The sequence below is a fragment of the Chanos chanos genome, chromosome 7 (assembly GCF_902362185.1).
Source record: "Chanos chanos chromosome 7, fChaCha1.1, whole genome shotgun sequence".
NCBI lineage: Eukaryota > Metazoa > Chordata > Actinopteri > Gonorynchiformes > Chanidae > Chanos > Chanos chanos.
In genome coordinates this window covers 5,185,386-5,213,022 of record NC_044501.1, presented here as the reverse complement: position 1 = coordinate 5,213,022, position 27,637 = coordinate 5,185,386, and the positions used below count along the sequence as shown (strand labels likewise).

Genomic DNA, 27,637 nt, shown 5'->3' with positions numbered 1-27,637 from the left:
TTAGCAGTTGCCATTATGACACCATAGTGTAGCTTTAGATACATCACGTTTCAAACATGCTTTATATGTGTTGATGAACCATACACGGTCAATCCATTTTTACTGTAATTGTAAGATTTGGTAGCACATGGGAAAAATGGGAAATGTGGTTTGTAATTAAATATTACTATTTAGGTTAATGATACCGTTGAATGCGGGCTTCAAATGCTGAATCAATTACTAAACCTGTCAGTGCTCGCTGAGATGCCAGTGGAGGTGAGTATTACTGAATTAAACATGCAGTTTTCTAGTGAGCGGCATGGATGAAAAATGTGCTATTTACCATGACTGCACCCAAGTGTCAAAATGTTTTGCACATTTAGATCAAATCTGCTTCTTCTCATGCTCATTACATTACGGTTGTCCTTAAATGTGGTATATGTGGTGTATGTATTTGATAAACATGGTCAAAAAATAACATTTTAAATACTGATAATATCCAAACTGCTTTCAATATGTGAACCTTTTTCTTATTATGTGTTAACTGTGTGACATTTGTTGCAGTTGTGTATTGGTTTTAACTGAAACAGACTACTCTCAAGAGACAAGGCTCAAAATTCTCAAGTAATTCATTTGAGAAAGGTGGCAGAAGTTTCCAGAAATCCCCAAAATTAATAGTCTGCAGACTGTCTGTCTGTCCGTGAATAGTAAGTGCTTTGCTTTTAATCTCTTTGTTTGTTGGTCAGACGGTGACAAATGTTCTAGGTCAAGTGTCTGCTTATCAGAACAGTAAAATGGCTGATACCACAGACTCTGAGGAACTGGCGAAACTGGGAAATTCTGTGCTTCAGGCCACTGAAACACTGGTAACTGCTCTGGTGAAGCCAACTCTTACCCAAAGCAACAACAATATTAACACTAGCGCCACAGGTAACTACAGAGACCACCATATAACAAATATCAAACTACAAGAGGATCTGCAGATAATGATAATAATAAAGACAAGTTAAATGATAATTATTAACACTAGCGCCACATGTAACCTACAGAAAAAGAACTATCCATCTATCTATCTATCTATGAATGCAGTATTTATGAGGTAGTTTTCATAAACAAAAGTACTTTGGTGTGTTGGTGCACACTCACACTACATACAGGTTTGTACACACATGTAGTCAGATATATTGTTTGATGAATTTTTTCTGTCTTTTAGAGGTCAGAGTCTTTGCTGTTGGACAGCATACAACCCTTAAGAAACCCCTACAGCTGAACACGCCTGATGCTCTCCTGGATATCGACCTCATTGCTATCTCAGAACATAACGAGGGTAGGTTTGAAATCTCCAGATGAGATAATACCCTGTGAACTGGTTAAATATATGTCTGCTCCCAGTGTTGCAGTTAGAAAAGAGCAACAATATCAGCTCTTTTCTCAATGAAAAACTCAATCACTGTGAATCACTGCCCTAACTTTTAAACACATTAATAATAGCTACATTAATAAACTGCATTTCAGTTCAGGAATTGCGCTTAAGCAATGGCAGCGGGAACTAACTGACTGTAAAAATTCCCTCTGTAGGTGAGTTTTTGAATAGCCTCTTTATCTGTGTATTGCAGGAAAGGCTGCTGTCTCTCTCATGACCTACAACAATATGGCAGAAATGCTGAAACCCTCTCTCTTCCGCTCAGAGAACAACACAGTCAACACGATGATGTCCACCGTGGTCTCGGCCTCCCTGCCCAAGACCACCAACAAAACGTTAACCAAACCAGTTAACTTCACCCTGAAACACATCAGTGTAAGGATATAAAACACAGCCAGTGATGGGATAAATTAGGAGTTTGATGTAATGGACATGGAGCTATACTGACTGCTGACTGAATTCTTCCTGTAACCACGTCTGTGGTGTTTTAGCATTGTTTGAATTGTGCCGTGTGCTCAACGTGTCTTGTGGAGTAACACTTTAGTATTGGGGTCATGTGGTATGCAGGAATATATATGAAGGATTATGTGTTAATCACTATTATATACCTAATATATCTCTCCATATTGAATGAACCATTCAGTGAGAGTAGAGAACAGGCTTATGAAATGATTAATAACACTTAATGTAGACTTTACTGAGCATTTTAACAATGATGTATTAGTCATATATATCATTAGTTAACACATGTACGGATACTAATACTAATAATGATACTAATATTAATATTAGTACATATACCATCTATACTGAAATGTTACCCTTTGTGCTGTATTAGCTTTGCACATTCTAAAAATTTGTATTCAGTTTGAAAGATTGTTTTTATGTTGCAATATAAAATTAATGAAGAAGTCTCTGTTAGTGAAGGGAAGAGAGGTAATTATGTGTGTTGTCCTCCTTGACTAGAAATGGGATCCCGAAGGCAACCTATCCTGTGTGTACTGGAATATTAGTGAATGGATAGAGGATGGCTGTAGCATTGAAAACAGCAACTCCAGCTACACCGTGTGTTCCTGTGTACACCTGTCCACCTTTGCTCTCATCATGCAAACAAAGCCACACGATGTAAGAGAAGAATACATACACTAAGACACTATTATTTAGTCTACAGAGTCTAAGAAAGAACAGCCATGCTGCTGGTATAATCCAAACCAATATAAGATCATGTGTACATCTGTCTGTCAGGGCTTCGTAGCAGGAACCAAAGCAGTGCTGGAATAGACTCCAGCAGTGATCTGAGGATGTTCATATAGTTTAGTTGTGCCCTTGAACAAGGCACTTGGTACTTGGGGAACTTCAACAAAGTACCTGGGTAGATGTCTCCATTAAACCTCACCCTAGCCCCTAAGTTGTGGCGGAGGCGGTGTCAACTGTCATTCAGTAGTTAACTCAAGCATGACATAAAAAAAGGCTTCATATCTTCTAAATCTTCAAATCTTAAATAGGGATAGTTGGTTTAGTTATTTCAGGTATTCAGGAGAACACATCTCGGTCTTTGGATGCCAAACGTCATCTGTGATAAGATATAATGAGTTAGGAGGTCTGATATACAATCCATTTGTGTTCCCTACTCTTAGTCCACTGTCTGTAGCCTGACTGTTAAATTCACCAAAATGAACCAACAACACAACATACTACAGGCTAGTATATTCATAATTCAAGTAACTAGACTTCATATGGTCTTTATCTCTCTTTCCCTGATGCTTTAACATTGTACTTTGGAACAGTTTCAGTTTTAGAACAAAATAATAAACTAGAGGAAGGAGAAAATTGTTGAACTAAATTGTTCTTTGCAGAGCAATCATCTTTTGGAGCTGATGAACAAGATTGCTGTGCCAATCGGGCTGGTCTTCCTCTTCTTGTCTATGCTGACCTTTGCCCTTTTTTGGAGGAATTCACGAGTGAGCAACACAGCTCGACTCAACCTCTGTATCAGCCTGCTACTGGCCCATCTCCTCTTCCTCCTCACCCAACATTTCCTGCACTATATCAAACCCCACGAGGTAATGGTAATGACTTATCACTATTTCCTAGCGTGGCGTAGTAATCCTCTGCTTTCATTTTCCACAGTTCCCTAAAATTAGAGAAGACGAAGATGGTGATGATGATGATGATGATGATGATGATGATGTCAGTGAGGAGGAAGAGGAGAATGAGGAGGGATCATGGTCATTATATGTTCTGTTTTCTTTCTCCTCAGAGAGTGTGTGCTGTGTTCGCTGGAATACTCCATTTCCTTTTTCTCTCTGCGTTTGTGTGGATGTTCATTGAGGCCATACTACTCTTCATCACAGTCAAGAACCTATCAAAGATCAGATCCAAACAGAAGGAGGTGGTTCACTGGGGATTCCTGCTTGTGATTGGCTATGTGATCTCTCTGGCCGTGGTCTCAGTGTCTGTGGGGGTGATGCCTGATGGATATGGCAGTGAGAAGTGAGTACAGAGAGGAGACAGAGTGTTGGACAATAAGAGTGAGAATTACGAGGTCACATGCTGATTTGATATGATTGACATGAATATGATAAAGTTCAAAACAAAGTATGATGTTTAGTATAATTTTTCATTGTCAATTATGCAGTGTTTAGTTTGTCTATACACTCTGTTTTTGTCATTTGTCTTTATTTTGACAGTTTGTTGTTTTGTATTGTGTGTTTCTGCTGTCTGCAGGTGTTGGATTAAGATGGACAGAGGCTTCATCTGGAGTTTCCTGGGTCCTGTCTGCTTCATTCTAGCAGTATGTACACATTACACATTTTCCATCATTGTAGATAAGTCTGTATTTGACCAAGGGAGAATTTGTAATGCTGTGAATGATCATGCAACATAAAACCATATCAAATTAGGTATTTCTTTAAAAACTGGGACAGCATCATGTTCACAAGTAACACTCTTGGATTTCTCACTGAGGTCCATTCCTCTTTGATAATTTTCTACTGGAAAAATAATAGGAGATGGATGAGTGTTCGTTTTTGCTGTACATCCAGTCTGACTTTGAGGGAAGACAATATTTCACCCCTTGTTTTTCCTGTTCAGATAAATTTGGTTCTTTTCATTGCCGTAATCACCACTCTCAGACGGACTCTAATGAATATGAACAGAGAAGTCTCACAGCTCAGGTCCACCAGGTAACACACAATCTACAAACCCAATGGAGTATGAAAATATAATTCCATATTTACTTATAAGAGAATTCAAATGTCTTTATATAATTTGATTCTACTCTCTAGGACTATGTTGTTCAAAGCCCTGGCCCAGTTTGTTATCCTCGGTTGCCCCTGGATACTGGGCTTCTTCACACACATCAGTGAGAACATGGAGATTGTTTTCCTTTTTTTCAACTCCCAGCAAGGCACCTTCATCTTCCTGGTCCACTGTGTCCTCAATGAAGAGGTAACTACAAATCCATTTCACTGGGGCCTGCTTATTCTGTTACAACCATGTTACAACTGTAGTTATGACCTTTTCCCACTTTGTCTCACCTGTTACACCTGTGGCCATGGACTTGACCGACTTACTCTCCCCTGTAGCTACACTTGTAGCTATGACCCTGGCTCACTTAGTCTCCCCTGTTACACATGTAGCTCTGACACTGGCCTACTTAGTCCCCCCTGTTAAACCTATAGCTCTGATATTGGCCTACTTAGTCACCCCTGTTATACCTATAGCTCTGACATTGACCTACTTAGTCTCCCCTATTATACCTGCAGCTATGGCCTTACCCATCTTACCCATTTTTACATGTGAGTTTACATGTAACTGTAACTTTTAAGCAACCTGTCTTTACTTGTTGTCACGGCCTGCACCTTATCTTTAGACTTTTAGTTTGAAATGTCTTGTGCTCCTCCTCCGTGTGTGTTTTCACCCCTCACCTGATCCTGTTTGTATTAATTAACCTCGTTCCCCCCTTGTTAAGTTTATCCAATCATGTTTGCCCTGTTTAGTTTTCCTCTTGTATTTTAGCCCTTGTGTTTCACCTGTCCTTTGTCTATCGTTGTTTGTGTTTGTTTGCACACTGTTAGGCAGCACCTTTTTGTTATCGGTTTTTGTTCCTGTTTTGCACCTGTATTTTTATCTTCAGTTTTGTAAGTAAAGTCCTTTTTGTCACTACAATCTGTGTCTTGCGCTTGGGCCCTGCACCACTCCACCAGCGTGACACTTGTCTAGAAAATAAAAGGTTCTTCCCTGTTTACAAGGCTGTACAGAAAGCAGAAGTTTCCATTGCTCTGCTTACGTAAATGTGTATAATATCCAGTATTTTTAGGAAAACTGTGCTTGAATGCATTTTGAATAAGATATTTTACTGGTACTACTCCTTGAATATACAGTCTTTTTAGACAAATATACCAGCTAGTCAGGCAAACATTTTTTTATTTTCCATGCTTTTTCCTGCTTTTGGGCAGGAACGTTTCGGCATATTCAATCTTTAGCTGACACTTTATTTAGATGAGACCAAATGAAGGCATGGCCTACCTGGTCTCCGTCTGAGTTTTGCTGTCATTTCAAGTCTCTTTGTCACTAAGTCTGCTGAAGTGTTCTCGCTCTGAATTAACAGTACTTCTTCTACTTCAGCAGAATGATGAAGTGACATTTTTACACTGCCCATTCATATGTTCTGGTTCACTCCTATTGCCTGTGCAACTAATGACTAGACCAAAACATTTCTGAAAATCATGGGCCCTTATAAACATGATATTTTTTATGTACTCCCATCTTCAATAAATGTTTTCTCTGTATTTTTGTTTTACCTAATTAGGACTCATGACTATTACTGAATATAATTAGACCAGTCTTCAGCTTGCCTTTTGCATCTCATTCCAGATATTTAAATTAGATGGAAATGACCTTGACGCTACTACAGTTCTCTTGTAATTTCAAGCCGTTCAAAAGTTCAAGTGGCTGAAAGTTGATGTACCTTTCTTTCCATAAATCACTTAATATAAATGTGTTTTCCAAGTTTTTTGACCGCTCATCAATCTGTCAGTAAACTTGGCATGCAGTTGACTCTGTATTGGTGACTGCTAACTGTGAGTCTGGTCTGACTCCGCCTCTTTCTCTTCTCATCTGTGGTTTCAGGTCAGGAAACAGTACAGGAAGTGGTGGCTCACACTGTGGCATTGCCACAAGTAAAGTTCTCATCACAGACACTCAGCTGGACCATGAAAGGCTTCAGAATCTCTGTTTAAAGAGAATCTCCACTTAAAAAGATTAGTGGTCAATATTAAAAGCAATAATGTCTGATGGATGTCACAGAAAAATGTTGGTGTATTATGATGATGTCAGATACAACACAATGAATGGTACCGATTGCATGACTGGCTGAAATGAGAATTTGTTTTATTTATTATTTAGTATGGATGTTTCATTTCACATGGATTTCCATTTGAGAAAGAATGCATTTAAATACACAAATTAATAAATTACTATTATTACATAATAATTAAATGATTAATATCTTAAATATTTTCACAGCTGTTTCACAACAATTATATTTACGTTTTGGGGAGGGGATATACTATGCTATATGTTGTGTGTTTGTCATGTTCGGCAATAACATAAACTCTTTGGTATGCACTTGAGAAAGGCCCATGTATGATCTTTTATTCTCTCTCTTTCAAATGGAGATTAGTTTAGAATGTTCAGAACTTACTGATATTTTTAATTTACCATTTATATTCTTTAGGTTGTTCAGGCAATGGTACGGTCCAGCAAACAAAGATCTACTCAACAGATATGCTTACATATTATTAGGATACAACACATTATTGCAAACAATATTATACATTATTTTGTAGAGTTGTTTTGTGATTGTTTTGTGAGTGCGTGTGCACTGAATAAACTGGCTCTTCACAAACCACGTGTTTTTTCTTCTCGTTTTTCTGCTATGTGTGACAGAAAATGTATTACTGTAAAACAGATGAGTAGATCAGAAAACAGCAGCGAAAAGATGAGAGAGAAACTGTACCTCTTTGTTATACTCAAGTGTTTTAAGATGATAATAAATTACGCCCATGTTTGGCAGGTCCATATATGTATACACAAGACTGACCTAGAAAAATCTCCTCGCACATGTTCCTCATGATCAGTATGCCTCTCAACATTCACAATGAGCAGTCCTCGGCCGAATGAACAGTTTGATGTAGCAGGGCCTATTTCTCAATACCCGATACACAGTGCAAAATAGTTTAATCTTTACACCACTACTAAATCAACGTTCGAATAAGGAGGAACAAGGAATTCGTTTTTCAAATGAGATGAGTCCCTGGCGGGATGTCGCAGGGAAACAGTGGAAAGGGCATCCCAATGAGCACGCCGGTCACTCCGCCGTAACAAAGGCTCTCAATGTCCCCCTCTCTCACCAATAAAGAAAATTCTAACGACCAAAGTACACCAGTCTCTCAACTCGTTGATACGGCAGTCACTTGCATGTGAGCTCGCTAGGTTTCTTATCTCAACTTCAGTTGGTTTAATACTTACATGGAAATCGAGTGCACTAGTTAGGCAATATAACGTGAAACAAGTTCTCAGCCATAATTTCAATAAAGTCTGAGGAACGCACAATGATCCGCATTTCACTCATGATAGTCGCAAACCCTTTTCAGTCCACAGCAAAACCTAAGCGTGTCCGCCGTTAAACACACTCCTGATACACTCGTCCATTCATCCCGTCCTTTGACTCCAGTCTGACTGCAACAATCAATTGTGAAAGAGTCCCTAGGATGCTGCGTCGACTCTACCGATGTGTGCTCCTGTTGAGTAGGATATTACGGCATTAAAAAACAAAACAAAACAAGCAAACCTCTGGCAGTCGTAAACGCTTCACCGGTAATAGCCTACATGGGTTTCTGCACTTTGCTCCCAAGTACCTGAGATACGTGCTATTAATCAAATGAGTGACTCCGCATTTGGCCGCATTCCCAATAGTTATTCAAAATATACAGCCGGTCATGCAAAAGAGCTCACGTATTTGGATGCGCTGAAGGACTCAGTGTGACATCAGGCAGATAATTTGTTTGTTACTGTGTGTTCAACTTGTAGCCTATACAACATTTAGACATGTCAGTTGTCTTTATCGTAATGTTATTAAATAATTTAGTGGCCTTGAGATGGAATTTACCGAAGAAACAGTGGTCTAGTCAGACTTTCTTAATGTAGTGTATCAGTTCACCAGTTCAAGGGCCTGACAACACAGTCAGAGCAAAGTGTTCAGTCAGCTACTCTCTCTTAGTTCCTCACTTCCCAGTGTCCTCCTCCTGATACTAATCATGTATAATAACTAATGCAGAAAACTTCGACTACTAAGGATACTATATTACTGCTTGGTTATGAGTCTAACTAAACAGTCACTAAATCAAAAACAGTGTCAGGGTCATTGCTGAGGGCAACCACACTGAGACTATGAGGAAGACGTCATTCTCCACATGCAAATTCCCTTCCCACTATGAGATAGAGAACAGAGCACAGGAAAAGGTAAGTGGAGGTAATGACCTCTAACCCAGTTTATATGAACTGATTATCATCTAACTGTGAAAGAATCATGATTGTGTTTATGTGTGCATGGTTTGACTTAGCAAAAATACAACCTAAATTATTAGTCTTTTCTTTTACAATGCCTTAACAACAGACAAATCCCATGATAAATATGTGTTGAATGTATTGTATGAAATATTATTCCACTGTCTCACTTGTATCAACACATTCTACCAGTGTCTGCAGGCATAGTTTGGTTGTTCTGTCACAAACACCACCGTTGACCATTTGTTTGATCATTACCAGCCCCCTGGCTTTACCCTGTGTTTCAGAAGATTCTGTCTGACTGCCCTGAATACAGTAATACAGCAATGATCATATCATCATTCTAATGATCTCACAGCATTTCAGTGTTGAGTGAATAATACGTGCTGGCCCACATGCAAATACAGCAGGTGTGCAAATGAGCACATTTAAAGAAAAACAACAACAACAACAACAACAAAACCACACACAGAAGAGGAATATCACACTGAAGTGCCTAGTCGCTGATTTCTCCATTCTGTAGTGAAGAATAATACTTTTGACTATTTATTTAAATATAACTAAATGTTTTAACTAAACATATTAATTAATCAAAACTGTTTTCAGTGTGATCAAGACCAAGGAATCAGTTCCTGTAGCAGTCGGTCTCACCATAGTCTGAGGTGAATGATTAAATATGATAGCCATTGTTCACATGATGAGTACAAGAGTACCTGAGTTCATAAAACACTAGCAGAAGAGGAAGAAGAAGAAGAGGAAGAAGAAGAAGAAGAGGAAGAAGAAGAAGAAGTAGAAGAAGTAGAAGAAGAAGAAGAAGAAGAAGAAGAAGAAGAAAAGGTGTACACATGTGCAAGGACAACATTTAATCAGTGAAAGGAATTAGTAACATTGACAGAAAAGCAGGTGCGTCACTGTCAGGTGGAGGTTTCATTTGACCTCCTCTGTATCCAGCTCCTCCCTCTCTCCTCCTCTCTTGTTGTCTCACAGTAGTTTGTATTTGTCTCATTCTCTGTAATCTGTGCACCTGAGCAGACAAGCCTGACTCGGCTGAAGGGTGAAAAAGGATGGGCACCTACATTACTCTGTGTGAGTAGATTTTTCCTCTTCTGGTTTGGTGAGTTTTCCGCTGAGGGATGAATTTGAATTTGTGGATGAAGAATTTGTTCTTGAGGTCACTCACTTGTTGGATAATTAGATTCAGGTTAGTTAGATGGCACTTTCCGTCACAGAACAGGAATCCTGAATGAGGAACTGATGATTGACCCGGACAAAAAAATGTCATTTCAAAGGCTAAGATACTTCTGCAAAAGAAACTGACTGCATTCTAATGGTGTCTGTGGCATTCCAGCAGTGCCTCTAATTCCTATGGATATTATTCATGTGGATTTTATGGTCATAATTCAAAAGCAAGAGTCATGATCTCTCAAAGTTTCCTCTTTATATCCTCCTTGACACCTGCTACTAAAAGGGTGTAGTCTATTTAAGCCTTAAATACCATTCTGTCTGTGTGTTGAGTTTACATAAGGAAATAACACATAGTTACACAGGGATATCTACATTACTCTGTGTGAGAAGATTTTCCATCTTCTTGTTTGTTGAGTTTTTGGCTGAGGGATGAATTTGAATTTGTGGATGAAGAATTTGTTCATGAGTTCACACACTTGTTGAATAATTAGATTCACTTTTTCCATGCACATACTACATATATTTATATATTTCTTTTTTCTTTTTAACACATTAAATGTCTAGTTTGAACAATAAAGAGGAAACATGATCCTACTTTATGCTATTTCTTTAAAAACAAGTATGCAAAGCAGTACTGGACATACTCATGCATGTTACAGAGATGAGAGATAAGATAGCATTTCTGACTCATAGACATGCAAATTAAAATTTCACAGAACAGAGATGTGTGATGCAAAAGTTTTAACTATATGCTTCGTCAGAGTCCTTCATGACACATGTTTTACTGCCATACTGTACACTGAGAAGAGACGCATTTGATGTATGAAATGACCAGGCCTTTCAGGTGTTGCTGTGAATTTGGCCGTAGGGATGACAGTTCAGTGAACATATCCTCATATATCAGCTATCATAAGCTGTGATCTATGTAACTTGTTGTTTTTGATCACACAACTCATGTGTTTCTTTAGTTTTGTGCCAATGGTGAATATTGGGCTGAATACCAATATGGCTTAGCTATAACCACAATCTTTTTGGAGAATCCGACTCCAGTCAAGTTGTTCGGGGCGGGGTGTTTGCTTTTGAGGAACTCTATTTCCAACTCAGCACTCTGTACGCTAAACTTAGAAATTATTCAAAATAACTCTTCATTAGCATTAACATTTATTAAACAATAGTATTAATGTAACAACTATGATAATATTCTTCGAATTCAGCTCCCACAGATAACTAAGCTCTTTGATCACCACATTCGGTAGACAACAAAATGATTTACGACGTGCTCAAAGAATAAAATGTAAACGTTTATTACAACAGTCAAATTCAAACGGCACAGAATGAATCTAATGCTGCTTAAATTGGGATGTAGGTGGAACTAAGGCAAATTGGCTACACACACACATATAACAACATGTAAATTACACACGGGAAAGCTAAAAAAAAAAAGTATGATAGGCAGTGATAACAACCGCTAATATGCGTGAATACAACAACTTTGCACGTTTATGGATTATTATTCATGAAGAGATATGCTTAACTGCTTAACCAAAAGTAGCTGTCTGGGAGATGTTCTAGCTGAGTTACTTACATTAAAGTAGTGAGGGAAGGAGAGGAAAAAGAGGAAGAACAGGCCCAGCCCAGCCACGTTCAGGTGTGGGAGTCCACAGTATATGGAAAGTATACAGGGCTTTGGTGCGAAAGCAGAGGAAGGCTTTCGCTTCGTGGATCTTCCGAACGGATGAGGCTGGACTGAGACGGGGAGGTACGCGCTTTCTGGCTGACTGAGTGACAGACTCTGTCTGAAAGCAAAGCGTCAGGTCTTTATTTGAATTGGAAATGTTAATTCTCCTTTTGGGGGACCCTCTACCCAGACGGACGATTCTATTTTTAATCTCACAATGAGTGAAACAATTAAGGGCGCATATACTGCAAAGTAAGAAGTCTCTCCTCCAACTGTCACCCGACACAAGGCTGTGCGTAACATTACCTATTTAGTTCATTGGTTTAGTGTAGTCGGTTTAACGAAATGACACTTCATTTTACAGTAATCAACTGAAAGAACATATTAATTATTATTTTAAATTCCACAAGATTAAAAAATAATGAAGGATAGTGTGTTTTTATTGCTATTTTTTAAGTATGCCTCTTTTCTTTAAGTATTTTCGATTTAAACATCCAGTGTCCTGCGGTGTGACTGTAATAGGCACTTTTACTATTATTATTATTATTTTTTTTTTAAATGTAAAAATCATGATAAAAGCATAGATAAAAAAGCCTTGTGTCTGTTCTTTGTGTGTATGTTCCTTACTGATGATCTTTCTCAACACTCGAGTTTTGACTGTGGTCAAGTTTGATTTATTTAACATATGTCAGGATAAAAGGAAAAAAGTGAAATAAAAAAAGAAAAAAGCGGAGAAGTGGGGAGAGAGGAGTGAAGAATTGGAGTAGGAGATGAAGGAGATGAGGGAGATTAGGTTCATTGTGTTTATTGCTCACTATATTTCTAATCATTTTGTCATTCATTTTAAAAAGATAATGAATGTTTTTATGTCACTGTTTACTGATAGCAAAACATCCCTAACAAAATTACTTTTAACCCTTATCTGACACATCAGATGAATTGTTCTCTATTATGTTCTCTGTTATGCTGTGTGGTGCTATGTCTTGAACGGGAAGTAAAGGTAGGTTATAAAGTTTCAGTTGGTTTACTCTCAGATAATTTAAGCAAACACTTCATTTACATTTACATCTACATTTACATTTACATTTATTCATGTAGCAGATGCTTTTGTCCAAAGCCACTTCCAAAGCAAGCAGAGTACAAACCAGCCATTCAGGAGATGACTGTGCCATAAATGCACCTACTAAGTTCAGTATTGGGCCAGATACACATGCAAGACACTTAAAGGAAAATAAGAGCATGAACTACAGTTGGGTCAAAAAGCCCTCATGACTTAGACCACATATCACAGTTAAGTGTTAAGTAGTGCTAGTCGTAAAGAAGGAAACCTACTTCATAAAAAGTCAGAGCTTAAAGGACAGTGTGAACATAGATTTCATTAAGAACATATATTTCATCACGATGTGATCATATTACAACAACCTTCCACAGGTTTGTGAGGCAAATTGCTGGTACATAAAAAAAAAGAGTTGAAAAATAAATATAAAGTCTGTAGTCATGGGAAAGATATGTGGTGATGTGTTGAAGGGAGTATTGATTTATTTTTTTTTTCGCAGAGCATGCGTTCAATCCTGAGATCTTAATTATCATATTGAATGATTTTCAATCACAAATGATGTCACATCACAGGGCCAACTTGTCAGGATTTAAACCACGGAGCTGGACACAGGTGCGGAGTAACTGGAGTATATTTAACCACACGAGTAGGAAGTTTCAAACAGAGTTAACACAAGATTTAAACTGGACTTTGACAAGGCACAAACAGGACACAAAAGGTTACACACACACACACAGACGCTGGTAATGGGAGACTAGTTAGAACTGTAACAAATCTGCTCAGCAAACACATGAAAGGTGTAGACTTCACACCAGAGCAACAGAACTGAGGGGTTTAAATGTACAGAGAAATCAGAGTGAGGACAGGTGAAAGGGATGAGGGTGATCCGGCGACGTTGATCGGTGAATGGTTGAAACCAGCGAGGGAGGAGACGAGGTCATTACACAACCGTGTGAGGTGTTGACAGAAAAAGCTGATAAAAGATATTGAAGCATAAGGAAGTCTTGGTGACCTCTGAAAGTTCCTGAAAACTAACCATTTTTATGTAGTATAATATCTTTTTTCCCCTTAAAATCTAAAATTTTGAAAAAAAAAAGACTTCCATTTGTCAAATACCCAGTAATAGTCTAACACTGCAGCATGTGTATATACAAGGATTAAGTATAAGTAACAGGTATTGTAATGGGGCATTTCACAACTCTTAAAGGGCCTGTTATTCCAGTTTACTGATGATGTGTATACACTGATGTTTTTGTTCTTGATTTTTCAATCTTGCGAAGGGACATTTGTAAACTGTGTGAAAACTTAGGTACTGTGAGGTACCTAAGTAAAGTCCTGTGTGACCTTTATGCATGGTAATGTGTCTCTTCACTAGGTGGTGCTTTAGTTCTGATGAATGTGTGGGACAAGGCTTTTCCAGTAAGTGAAGGTAAGTAAACAGCATATTCATAGTTACAGATTAGTGAACTGCATTTGTGATCTTACTTTCATTATGTATCCTTGTATCTTATCATTAAGCATAGGTCTGAATTGCAATCAGAATAGGAGAGTGACCTGTTCATTTGAAAATGCTTACATCAGGTGTAACCAGCCCCAGTGTTGACCCATGCTTTAACTATAACGTTCTGGATGAGCCATGGAGAGCGACCGACGACTATAAACCCCCAGATAAGTCTGACCGTGACAGAGACTGGTCAGGCTGGTACAGACTTCTCTATCATGGAATGAGCACTCAGATGCCTGAGTCGCATGTGCCTAATTACAGATGTAGCACCCAGATGCCTCTGTGGCTTAATGGTTCCCACCCAAAGGCTGGAGAGGACAGTCTACAGGTCTGCTGTCCCAGTAATTCAACGCATATTCGAGTGAAGGCCTGTCCTGGAAATTACTACATCTATGAATTTGTCAAGCCACCAGACTTCAAGTCTGCATACTGTTTAGGTAATCTTATGAACATTCTCTCTGATCTGTCATTGTAGCTTGGGAAATACCTGTCCAGTCATAGACAACAGTAACTCCATAGAGGCTTTATTCTGACAGATGTGTTTCTGGTTTTTATATTTGTAAATGAAAAGTAGGGATTCACAGTTTATGACCACTCTATTCAGACTGTTGATTCCAAAACGCTGCTTTCTCTTCAGACATCTGGAATACAGTGGAAATTTAAAAAGAGGAACAACAAATACAATATCAAACCCAAAAGCAAACAGAAGACTATAAGAACACAGTATATTAAGAGCCCCATATTTCCAGCATTTCAAATGGATAAACATTAATGGCCAAGGTGGTGTAGAGACAGTAGCTACTGCTTTATGCTTTACAAGCTTTACTGTTATAATACTAGCCCTGTATCTGACCTGTGACACGTGCATATCCTCACTGAGGACACATTCAATAGAAAAGAAGTTAACATTGACCAAATCAACCAAATCAGTCATTTGGTTGTGAATGCTATACATGCATGTCATACATGTTTCTCCACCTTATTAGCTGTATACAATCTCATTATGCTTTCACACAATCCTTCACCATCCATAATCTTTAACCAAATGACATTTGTTTTTGTTACTGATGCTGAGTTTCTCATTCTTTCTACTATCCCCTGTTTTCAGTGCCTGTTGAGATTCGATCAACTTCTGCACCATCAACTACAGTGCTCACCACACCATCTACAACCACGACTGGTAGGTCATTTTTTGCGGGTGTCATTTTGCAAGATTGGAAAATTTTCTTGTGAGACAAGGTGTTATACATGTCTGTTGAATGACTATTTAAGTTACTCTCATTTATTTCCACTACGTTGGACTTTTTGATTCCTTGATTATTTTTATCATTGGCCCTTTCAGACAGCTCCTGCTCCATAGTGGTTACATTTTCAGACAATTTCTGTCAGGAAAATAGGTGTAAAAGTTATTGCAATAATTTTGTGTTTTTAACAGTTATGACTACCATTGTAATGAGTCGATGGAAATAAGTCACATATGAGCTTAAAAGAATCTCTGAGAGTCATCTGCAATACTTATTCAAAAAAGTAATACATACAACAAGCAAACATGTCAAACATAAGTGCATGTTTTGGCATTACGCCAAATATTGAGCAAGTCTGTCTCTGACAACAGATGTAGATGCTCATTATTAACAACTTTGCTCTGATTGTTATCTTGATCGTTATTTCGATTATGTTGAACTCAGTCCAAATGACCTTTCCAGAAGAGCAGTTGTTCCCTAAAATTAACATTTCTTACACTCCTTAGATATATTCAAACAGATAGAGTGACATTCCATTCGTTGCAACTTTACTGGATTTTCTAGCAATTTTCTGTACAAATCCTTTTCTTCTAAGCCATTTTTCAAATTTGCCAGGTGGAATCCAAGCACAGGTCTCATTTGCCAAGTTATCAAAATATACAAACCTGAATATATTTAGATTTTTTTCTCGTGTGTGTGAGGGAACTATAAAAAACTTTTAAACTCTAGTTGTTTTAGCAGTTATGACTGCCATTGTAATGAGTTGACAGAGAAAAGTCACAAATGGACTTAAAAGAATATCTGAGACTCATCTGCAATACTTATCTGAAACTATTACTTATCCATTTGTCCAATTTGCTAAGTGAAATCTAAGAGGGCTTATTATTATTATTATTATTATTTTTATTATTATTATTATTATTATTATTATTATTGTGAAAGAGCACTCCAAAAACTTCTGAAAGCCATTTAAATGGCTACCAAACACCATAACCGTGGATCATCAGCTTCCCAAAACATTTCCATTTGGGCACTAAAATGAACCTTTCTTACACCACTTAGATATATTTAAACAGATACCATAAAATCCCATTCATCGCAACCTTATTGGATTTTCCAAACCTTTTCTTCTCAAAACTTTTTCTTCTAAGCCATTTGCTCACTCTGCCATTTTCACAAGTTATCAAAGTAGACAAACATATCTTTTTCCTTTTTTTTAATTTTTTGTAAGAACATTCTAAAAACCTCTCAAAGTCCTTTAATTGACACCCTAACAGCATAACCGTGTTTTATGTGGATCATCAGCCTTTCTGGACATGAGCAACGGCAACACCTCCACTAAATGCTTACATTGTCCTGACAGAAGCTGCATGAAATTAGAGCTTGAAGTTACCAAATTCTTTTTATTGTTCACAGTGATACCATTATAATGAGTTGGTCTTTGAAAGCCACAATATCACAATCTCAAAAGCATGCTAGACATATTAACCAATTCAATAATTATTTCCACTACATTGGATTTGTTGATACTTCTCATTCATTGAGCAGCTCACTGTATCACAACAAAGTCACACAATCCAACTCCAATGTAAAGTATGCCTACACTGTAAAAAAGGACTTGGGGTTTTAGTCAGATGGGCAAGTGCAATCATACTGAGTGAACTCATTGCACATTACAACAAAGTATCATGAGTTACAACCACTTCAACTTGAAAAAACACTTGAAAACTTATAATACTCCCTTCAGTTAACTTCAGAACATACATCAGCCTCGGTATTTTATGTTACACGCATGTGCCACAATACGATGTCATCGCCACACGCACAGTGTCGAGCACTCTGAAATCCAGCAAAGAAGTTTGCCACCATCTTCCTCTTGCCGTTGTTATCAAGTACGTACATTTGCTGAATGTCCAACCCACGGCTGACTGGCTAGCTAGCTTGCTAACATGCTAACATATGCTCAATAAGCAAAATGAACTGAAAATTTAATATACATCAAAAGTTGTGGTGACGGGCCATCTGAGGCAGGGACTAGATGATTAATTCGCGTTGCCTACTGATGAACTAACTAGATAAAATTTAAATGTACTACTTGATAACGATGGTTAGAGGAAGATGGTAGCCAACTTCTTTGCTGGATTTCAGACGTACATTTCTGACATATGTTCTGAAGTTAAACCAGTGATATAAAGAAAAGCACTATGTTTCCTAACAAGAACTGAAGAAGTGAGGCTATTTCATGTTGATCCAACTTGATTCACATTTGTATAAATTTAATGAAATAAGCTCAACCAATGTCTTTTTCAGTTCTCTTAACTATTCTTCTGTAATCCAAATTCTTTGACACAGGAAGTTGAGTCAGCAAACTGTAACTTGTATCAGCTAATGTATTTAAGGGTAATAAACTTGACACTATACGCTGATATAAGTAAACTCAGTCAAATCAACAAGATGGCTTGACAGGGTTAAGTTGAGTCAACAAATCCTTTTTTACAGTTTAATCCAAGTCTCTCTCTCTCTCTCTCTCTCTCTCTCTCTCTTTCTCTCTCATTTAGGACCTATTAACTTGCCTAAGGAATGCCAGGTATGTTGGAGAGCAGCTTAAGAATATCACTTTGGAAAGTTAATTAATACTTGTGACTCAGCAATTTATGACATGCTTATGACTCTTACCTCAGGTCACATGATCTTATCCTCTGTGTTAACAAATGATGTTAAGTGACATACATGGTAATTATATACTGAGAGTATGTCACTGAGAGTACGCAGCATCCATAAATAAGTATGAAATGAATGAAACATTGCTGGAAATGATTATGATCCACTATAAACAAAATAGTGAAAAAACAATGCTATATTTTGAATTATAACAGTCCCTCTCACACTGCACAATCAAATGTGTGTACACTGTTGTGAAACTCAGAGTTTCTTTTCTGTTCCAATTTGCTTGTATGCTTTCTGGGTGAGAAGGAGAGTCAAACAGGAATGGTTGTGTCCAACATACCCCAAGTTGATTGTGGAATAGGTCAGTGGCATGGTCACACCAAAATAAAACATCAGATTTCATTCATTTAACTGAAAAACTAAACAAAAATATGAGGAAACAATGTGCTTCAAGTGGTGGGACCCTCCAAATACCCAGCAAAGGGAAGAGTTTCACTCAGTTACATTCAGCTGTAATTCTGGTTACAGGCTGGAATCTGTATTAACAACCATGTCACATGGGCTATGTTGACATAAGTAGACTAATTTTCTCAGTTAGGTCAAGTTATTGACACATAAGGACCATATGAGAGAGTGTTACTGATATGTATAGTCACCGATAAGGTATCACAGTGCGGCTTTGGGCAAATCCACTTCTTCATATACGCCCTGTGCCTTTTGAAGACCCCAATGGTATCAGTCAGGTTTTATTGTATTGTAGCTGTGTTACTTTGTAACATGAGGTGACAGAGGCTAAATGTTCTTTTTTGTGATGGTTGATATTTAGGTTGATAAAACTGCTGAGTGTGGTCATGAACTCCTGAAGCAATTACTAAATCTGTCAGCAGTTGTCGAACTGCCAGAGGAGGTGAGTTATATGCACGCACAGACAGAGCTGCGTATGAGGTCCCATTCATGAAAAATGTGCCAGTTTTGGATCTTAATATCAAATTGTATCATGTATTCAAATCAAATCTTTTTATTTTCATGTTTGCTACACTATAAATGTTCTTAAATATGATATGTCATTCACACATCTCCACCTCTCCCATTGCCTTCTCATCACTCTCTCTCTTTCTCTCTCTCTCCCCCTCCATATGTATATATATATATGTGTGTGTGTGTGTGTGTGTGTGTGTGTGTGTGTGTGTGTGTCTCTATGCATATATATACAGTATATATTATACATATTATGGGTGTGTGCTTCTCCCTTATAAGACGATCCCATACGTATCTAAATACATGGGTTACAATACTATACAGAAAGAACACAATTTAATATGGAACAATTTAGTGCGACTCGGTGTGATGCGATATGACTGATACAGTTCTTAACATTTGTTTAATGTCGACATTCATTTTCTGTTACAAATTAAAATAGTGTCTGTCTGTCTATCTGTGTATGCGTGAATAATGGAGATATTGTGTTGTTAATCTCTCTGTTCTGTGTCTTCAGACAGTGAGGACTCATTTAGGTCAGCTGTTTGATTACCAGAGCATTATAATAGCTGATACCCCAAACGATAATAAGCTGGCCACACTGGGAAACATGTTTCTTCTGGCCACTGAAATTCTGATATCTGCTGTGGTGAAGCCAACTCCTACCCAGAGCAACATCAGTATCACTCTCAACAGCACAGGTAATTACCAAAATCGACCACAGAGGGCACCAGATCAGTTCAACAAAGTGCTGATCATTTCTGATCATTTCTGGGGTCTCAGTGCTTTGGTGATACTTGCTCAGCAGTTCTCATTAAAAACAGGTCCTGCTGTTCACATGCTCACGTGCATATGGCTAGACATAGTCTTTGATTCTCACTGTCTTTTGTAGAGGTAGAGGTGAAAATCTTCACTGTAGGATGGAATACCACCCTCAAGAAAACTCTACAGCTGAACACCCCCGACGCTCTCCTGGATATCGACCTTATTGGTATTTCAAAAAATAACAATGGTAAGTTGTAAACCTCATGAAGCAGATCTGCCTCCATTACTCCATTTTGTTTTCTTCACTTAAATACAAACTCAGTCACAGTGCTGGCTAGAAATGTAAAGTGTGTGAACTTGTCTGAATGTACTTCTTGTCAGTTCAGCCCTGTTTTTTTGTTTGTTTGTTTGTTCATGTTTACAGTTAAACATCATCTTAACTTTCAAAGGCAGTACTTCAGTTAATAACATTTCAACTTATTACAGTACACCCGTGGAAAAGGTGAATTATTTACTGTGAGGGAGGTGATCCTGGGAGGGAGGGCTTTTGGGTACTGTCTTTGTAATGGTGATTCATGCTGGTAGACATACTGTGGTCTGACTTTTGAATGTTTTGAATGTGTTGCTGGATAAATCGTTTATTTGTGTATCTCAGGAAGTGCTGCTGTCTCTCTCATCATCTACAAGAACATGGAAGAAATGCTGAAACCCTCCTTATTTCGCACAGAGAACGACACAGTCAAAACGATGACGTCCAGAGTGGTCTCAGCCTTCCTGCCCAAAACCACTAACAAAACGTTAACCAAACCAGTTAACTTCACCCTGAGGCACATCAAAGTAAGCTTTTTTACTTTTGTTCTTTTCTCAGCCTTCCTTTCCAAAACCAGCAACAAAACGTTAACCAAACCAGTTAACTTCACCCTGAGGCACATCAGAGTAAGCTTTATTTCTTTTGTTCTTTTTGCTAACTCATTATGTCAGCATGCTCAAGTAGGTTGACTCAACCTCACAAATCATGTCCAGTGATCCAACATTGTCTCATCTCCAGCCTCACCAGCTTTCAGATTGCCAGATCATTACATCATTGAGCTGATCGGTTAAGATTAAGATTAAGATTAAGATTAAAGGCTACATCTCAGTGATGGCACACACACACTGTGAGCAGTGAATTTGACCTCTGCATTTAACCCATCCTTACACACCAGTAGTGAGCACATACAGCCACTAGGCACAGGAGCAGTGAGCAGCACACCTGTGCTCGGGGAGCAGTTGGGGGTTATGTGCCTTGCCCAGGGGCAATTCAGCCATGGACGTTTTCCTGCCGGTCCTGAGAAGCAAACTGACTGTTTGGTCACAAGCCCACTTCTCTGACCCTGTCTCTGGTCAATGGAGTCATTAACCTTTTCATTCTCAGTATGTGACATCGCTCTGCTCCAGGGTTTCTGGGTCTGTATTCCTATGCTTTATGACTCCTTCTCTCTTAATTCCTGGTTTATTCCCCAACGGGGCTTCCCATTTGAATGGTACCATGCGAGGAAGGAAATTTGTCTTCCTCCTTGCTGAAACCATATAAAATACAAATTCAACTCTCATATTAAAACAAAACTGTGTCTTTGTCTGGATCACTCAACAGCACAAAATTTCTGATGGTCGAGATGCAGAACATCTAAAGAAAGAATGCACAGTGGAAGAAACCCTAAGTGATGTGCAGGATTAGATGCTGACTTCTCAGACAAGATGAAGACATCCCACCTGGCTGTGGCCTCTTCTGGTGATCAAAGAAAGGTTCTCTGAGTAACTGGCAGCTTAAGAGAGGATGTGCTTGCTGAAACTGAAGCAAATGCTCAGACCCCAATCCACAGAGCTAAGGAGTCAAGTTGATCAGATCTTACCAGACTTCAGGAGCTCTGCTGTGTGTGATAGTTGGATGTCATGTATTTGGGAAGTGTAGGGTTTTTTTGGCCATGTTGTGCCTGTTTAGTTCAGTATTGTTGTATTGTTTTCACCTGTGTCTTGTTCTGTCTGTCTATCTAAGCCTCTTGTTTTCTTTGCTCAGTCTTGAGTTGTGACCTGGTGTGCAATTCCTGATCAAGCCTTGTACTAAGCTCTGGGTGTTTTCTTGGATTGTGCTCTGTTGTTGAACCTCTGTTTTTGCCTGCCATTTTCTCTGTTTACTGATTTTTGCGTGACTGTCTTGGATACCTCTGCCCTGATTCACTCATTAAAGAGAAATCACTTTAACTGTCCTACTTTTGCCTTGCGTCCTGCATTTGGGTCTTGCACTTGGTGGCACTGGGCTCTCAAGCCAGAGCCTCGGGTTCGATTCCCAGGTCATACATTACAGCAAGACTGAGCCATGGACAAAGACCCAGCAGAGACACATCTGAGGAATCCCCTAACCATACCCAAACGCCCTTGGTCCCACATCTCCATGGACTTCATTACAGGTCTCACTCCTTCCCAGGGAAACACAGTCATCCCGATCAGCGTGGATTGTGTTCCAAGGCCTGTCGTTTTGTCCCCTTGCCCAAACTCGCCCCTGCTCAAGAGACCGCTGAACTTGTCTGCCAGCAAGTTTTAAGGGGTTTGGTCTCCCTGTAGATATGGTCTCCGACCGTGGACCTCAATTCACTTCACAGTTCTGGAGGACTCTCTGCAAGCTGACACAGGCCACTGTCAGTCTTTCCTCTGGTTTCCACTCAGAGTCTAATGGTTAGTTGGAGAGGCTCAACCAAGACCTCAAGACCATCTTCAGATGCCTGGCCTCCACGAACCCCTCTTCCTGGAGCAGGTATGTTCTCTGGGCAGAATATGCACATAACACCAAGAGGTTGATGTTTGAGTCCGGTCGGCCCATAACTTGATCCGCTGATGCAGACCTGTCTGGCTGAGGGTACGGTCTGCCCTTCTTAGGTCTGCATGACGCCACCAACTCCAGGCCAACCGCCAGCGCAGGCCCATATCATTACTACGCCCTGGGAAAAGGGTCTGGTTGTCCTCACGGGACCTTCCCCTGCAGGTGGAGTCCCACAAGCTGGCTTCTCAGTTTTTGGGACCCTTCAAGATTCTGAGAAGGGTTGATCCGGTCTCCTACCATCTGCAACTTCCCTGGGCTTTGCGGATCAACCCCAACTTCCCTGTTTCTTGTCTACGACCTGTAATCACTAGACTCCTGGCTCCCGCTAATAGACCAGCCCCACCTCCTCGGATCACTGATGGCCAACCCGCTTATACAGTCCGCTGCCTCCTTGACTTTCATTGGGTTCAGGGAGGTCTGCAATATCTGGAGGATTGGGAGGGGTATGGCCCAGAGGAACAAGCCTGGGTTCCAGCCCCCATTCTAGACCCCAACCTTATCAGGGACTTCCACCAGACACATCCTGATTGTGCCAGAAGGAACATTGGGAGACATTCTCCGGAGGGGGGGGGGGGGGGGGTCCTGTCATGTATTTGGAAAGTGTAGTTCTTTTTTTGGCCATGTGGTGTCCTCAGTCTTTGTTATGCCTGTTTAGTTCATTATTGATGTATTGTTTTCACCTGTGTCTTGTTCTGTCTGTCTGTCTATTTAAGCCTCTTGTTTTCTTCAGTTCTTTGCTCAGTTTTGAGTTGCTATCTGGTGTACAATTCCTGATCAAGCCTTGTAGTAAGCTCTGTGTGTTTTCTTGGATAGTTTCCTGTTGCTGAACCTCTTTTTTCGGATCAAGATTCTGCCTTTTCATTAACTTATCTGCTGGTGTCATGGCTGAGCATGACACATTCAGCCTTTAAATAAAGGTTTTTTTTTTTTACATCTCCATGCCTTTCTTGATTAGGAAATGGATCCTAAAGGTCTGCTGGACTGTGTGTACTGGAACATTAGTGAATGGGTTGTGGACGGCTGTTCCATCACTGAGACCAACTCCAGTTACACAGTCTGTTCCTGTGTACACCTGTCCACTTTCGCTCTCATCATGCAAACTAAAAGACCACCCAAGGTAACACAGGAGCAGATAATCACAACATACAGTCTACTCAATGTAAAAGGAATATTCACTGATGACCTTTGATATTTAGGGAAACGACTAGTGGCTGTAATCAGTGGCAGGACAACTTAGACTCAATTTACAGTGTGGTTAACAGTGTGTTAATTTACCATGTGTTAAATTGAGAGTAAACGTGCATGTATGAAACTCGACAAACAAAGGATTCACTCCTCACAGAGCTTCAATGTTGAAATGTTTTTGAAACAGGGAAAAGAACCAGTGTGCTTAAAAAAAATGTTGTTTTTCAGAGCAACTATCTCAAGGATCTTGTAAGCACAGTAGCAGTGGTTGTTGGGCTGGTCTTTCTGTTCTTGGCTGTGTTGACCTTTGCTGTCTTGGGGAAGAACTCAAGCGTGACCAACACAGCTCTACTCAACCTCTCTCTCTGTCTGCTGCTGGCCCATCTCCTCTTCCTCCTCACCCAACATCTCCTGCCCTATATACGCATCCACAAGGTAATAACCATAGCCGAGCAGTAGCGTTGCCACAAGTACCAAAGCTATTAGATTAACTGCTTTTCAGTTTGGTGGTGGTGTGGCTACTTTTGGAGTCAGGTAGCTTTTCAGTAGTAGGACTAAACCTGTTTCATCAGTCAAGTGGAAGAGTACCATTTAAGAGTCAGTTGAATTCAGTTTCATCGTCCCAGAAAATACATCAGTTTTAACCACTCACTCATACATTCTTGTTGGAATCATGGCAAAATAACACATTAAAATAATTCAAACTGCACACTGGGTCTCACATTTTCAGTTAACCCCACAATGGTAACAATAGGCCAGTTAGAACTTCACAAACATAAATGCTCATTTTTAGCATTCATACACATGATGATGGGCTGATGCAATGATGTGATGTTCATTCAACTTTCTGATCTTTTTTCTATCTCCTCAGAGAGTTTGTGCTGCAATAGCTGGAACACTCCATTTCCTTTTTCTCTCTGCGTTTGTGTGGATGTTCATTGAGGCCATACTACTCTTCATCACAGTCAAGAACCTATCAAAGATCAGATCCAAACAGAAGGAGGTGGTTCACTGGGGATTCCTGCTTGTGATTGGCTATGTGATCTCTCTGGCCGTGGTCTCAGTGTCTGTGGGGGTGGTGCCTGATGGATATGGCAGTGAGGAGTGAGTACAGAGAGGAGACAGAGTGTTGGACAATAAGAGTGAGAATTATGAGGTCACATGCTGATTTGATATGATTGGCTTCCTCAGAATTGTTCAGTCTTTCCGTTTCAGCTGAATATGATAAAGAGAGAATGCAAAGTTCAAAACAAAGTGCAAATTGCTAACTACCATGTTATTACTGACTGACAGTTTGTTGTTTTGTATTGTGTGTTTCTGCTGTCTGTAGGTGTTGGATTAAGATGGACAGTGACTTCATCTGGAGTTTCCTGGGTCCTGTCTGCTTCATTCTAGCAGTATGTACACATTACACATTTTCCATCATTGTAGATAAGTCTGTATTTGACCAAGGGAGAATTTGAGATGCTATGAATGATCATGCAACATAAGACAATATCAAGCTGAACATTTATCTAAAAATGGAATAGCATCACATTCACTTGTAATAGTGCCAGATATATCACTGAGTTTTCATTCATCACTGGTGAAAAAAAGATTTTTTTTTTCCCCCACTGTATTTCCAGTCTTATTTCTAGAGAAGATAATATTTGACTCTGTGTTTACCTGTCCAGGTCAATTTGGTTCTTTTCATTGTCATAATCATCTGTCTGAGCTGGAGTATAAAGAAAGTGAACACTGAGGTCGCACAGCTCAGATCCACCAGGTAACAAACAATCTACAAACCCAATGGAGTTTGAAAATATAATTCTGTATTTACCCATCAGATAGTTAAAATGTCTGTAAATGCATGTATCCTACTCTCTAGGACTATGGTGTTCAAATCCCTGGCCCAGTTTGTTATCCTCGGTTGCCCATGGATACTGGGCTTCTTCACACAATTCAGTGAGTCCGTGGAGATTGTTTTCCTTTTCTTCAACTCCCAGCAAGGCACCTTCATCTTCCTGGTCCACTGTGTCCTCAATGAAGAGGTAACTACAACTCCAATTCCCCAGGGGCCTATTTAGTCTCACTCATTACACCTGTAGCTATTTTGTGCCACTTATTCTCACCTTAAGTTTTAAACTATTCCTGCTTGGTCTCCCCTTTTCGACCTCCGGGTATGACCTTGACCTATACAGTCTAGCCTGTAAGACCTGTAGCTATGAGTTTGTCCTACATGGTCTCCCCTGTTACACCTGTGGCTATGACATTGTCCTTCTTAGTCTCACCTGTTACACGTGTAAGCTATGACCCTGTCCTATGTAGTGCTGAAAAAGTTTGAAAAGTTAAAAGAATTTAAAAGTGAAAAGTGAAAAAGAGTATTAAAGTTTAAATGACAATGTTCCAGGACCAGACTAAGTGACATTCTCTTCAGTGTTCTGGGTAGACTGAAGTATAAACCAAAGCAATAAAATTACTAAGCGTGTTACACTTTGATGACGTATTTTACATATCTGAGTCTAGCTGCTTCATATTCTTTTCTGCCTCTCTCCAGTTAATCATCCATCATATTTCTAATGTCATGAACATATCTTTGTGAGCCCCATGTTGCGTGTAATAATATAAGCTGTTGACAAAATGCATTGTAAATTAGTAACATTGTCAACAAACTGACTCTCAATATTATCTGTCCACCCACCATTTTGTTCAGAACACAGCGTCTTCCATCATGTATGTTTAACATCATATCCTACATTTCCAGGATTTTCATGTCATGTATGTTCTGGAAATGGGTTGCAAGTGTGAAAGGGAGAATCCTCCAACATTGCTGGAAAAGTTAACATGGACATTTTTCCAGGTTTTATATCTGAAAGGGGCTTTAATGGGTGTAAAGATCTATCTTACAGCTTGACATTTCCATCTGATTGTAGCTAGGGAAATTAGAATGGAAATGACCTTCTGTTACTACAACTCTCTTGTAATGTCTGCTTTTTATGTGTTCAAGTGCGCAAGCTTTCATGTATCATCACATATCACTTCATATATTTTTACCTTTGTGTTTTTTGACTTCTCAAGAGTTTGTCGGTAAACTTGCCTTAGTATAGACGGTGTATCAGCAACCATAGACTTACCCTCATCTGACCCTGTCTGTTTCTCTTCTCATCTGTGTTTTCAGGTCAGGAGGCAGTACAAGAGGTGGTGGGGCGCACTGTGGCGTTGCCACAAGTAAAGTTCTCATCACAGACATTCAGCTGGACCATGAAAAGCTTCAAAATCTTAACTTAAAGCAATTATTGCCAAGTCTAAAAAAGTTCAGTCAAGTAAACTTAAAATCTAAAGTTCCAATGGTTGTAGCTAGATATTCACAATTATACATGATAAAAAAAAATAACTAGGTGTTCCATGCTAACAGAAACCAGTGAGAATCAGTTAAAACCGGTGAATTTCAGTGAGAATCAGTTAATTCACTCTCAAATAAGTCACAGATGATATATATAACTGTCATGTACTAGATTTGTTTTTTTCTTACAGAAACTTGGCTATGGAGTAATGACACTGTTC

General features: G+C 39.2%; 2 protein-coding genes across 2 annotated transcripts; both read left to right on the top strand.

Moving 5' to 3' along the window:
- Positions 1-243: 243 nt before the first annotated feature.
- On the top strand, positions 244-6,589 carry LOC115817211 (adhesion G protein-coupled receptor E3-like). The gene is made up of 11 exons (XM_030780477.1): positions 244-255; positions 726-909; positions 1,193-1,306; positions 1,596-1,777; positions 2,369-2,527; positions 3,259-3,465; positions 3,663-3,895; positions 4,130-4,196; positions 4,496-4,587; positions 4,690-4,852; positions 6,536-6,589. The coding sequence occupies exons 1-11, from the start codon at positions 244-246 to the stop codon at positions 6,587-6,589; spliced, it is 1,467 nt and encodes a 488-aa protein (XP_030636337.1).
- Positions 6,590-13,800: 7,211 nt separating this feature from the next.
- Positions 13,801-27,305, top strand: LOC115817210 (adhesion G protein-coupled receptor E3-like). The gene is made up of 14 exons (XM_030780476.1): positions 13,801-13,846; positions 14,270-14,323; positions 14,476-14,835; positions 15,507-15,578; positions 19,809-19,988; positions 20,186-20,303; positions 20,712-20,889; positions 23,865-24,026; positions 24,323-24,529; positions 24,966-25,198; positions 25,425-25,491; positions 25,768-25,859; positions 25,962-26,124; positions 27,252-27,305. Exons 1-14 carry the CDS (start codon positions 13,801-13,803, stop codon positions 27,303-27,305), a joined length of 1,986 nt encoding a protein of 661 aa, XP_030636336.1.
- Positions 27,306-27,637: the final 332 nt, after the last annotated feature.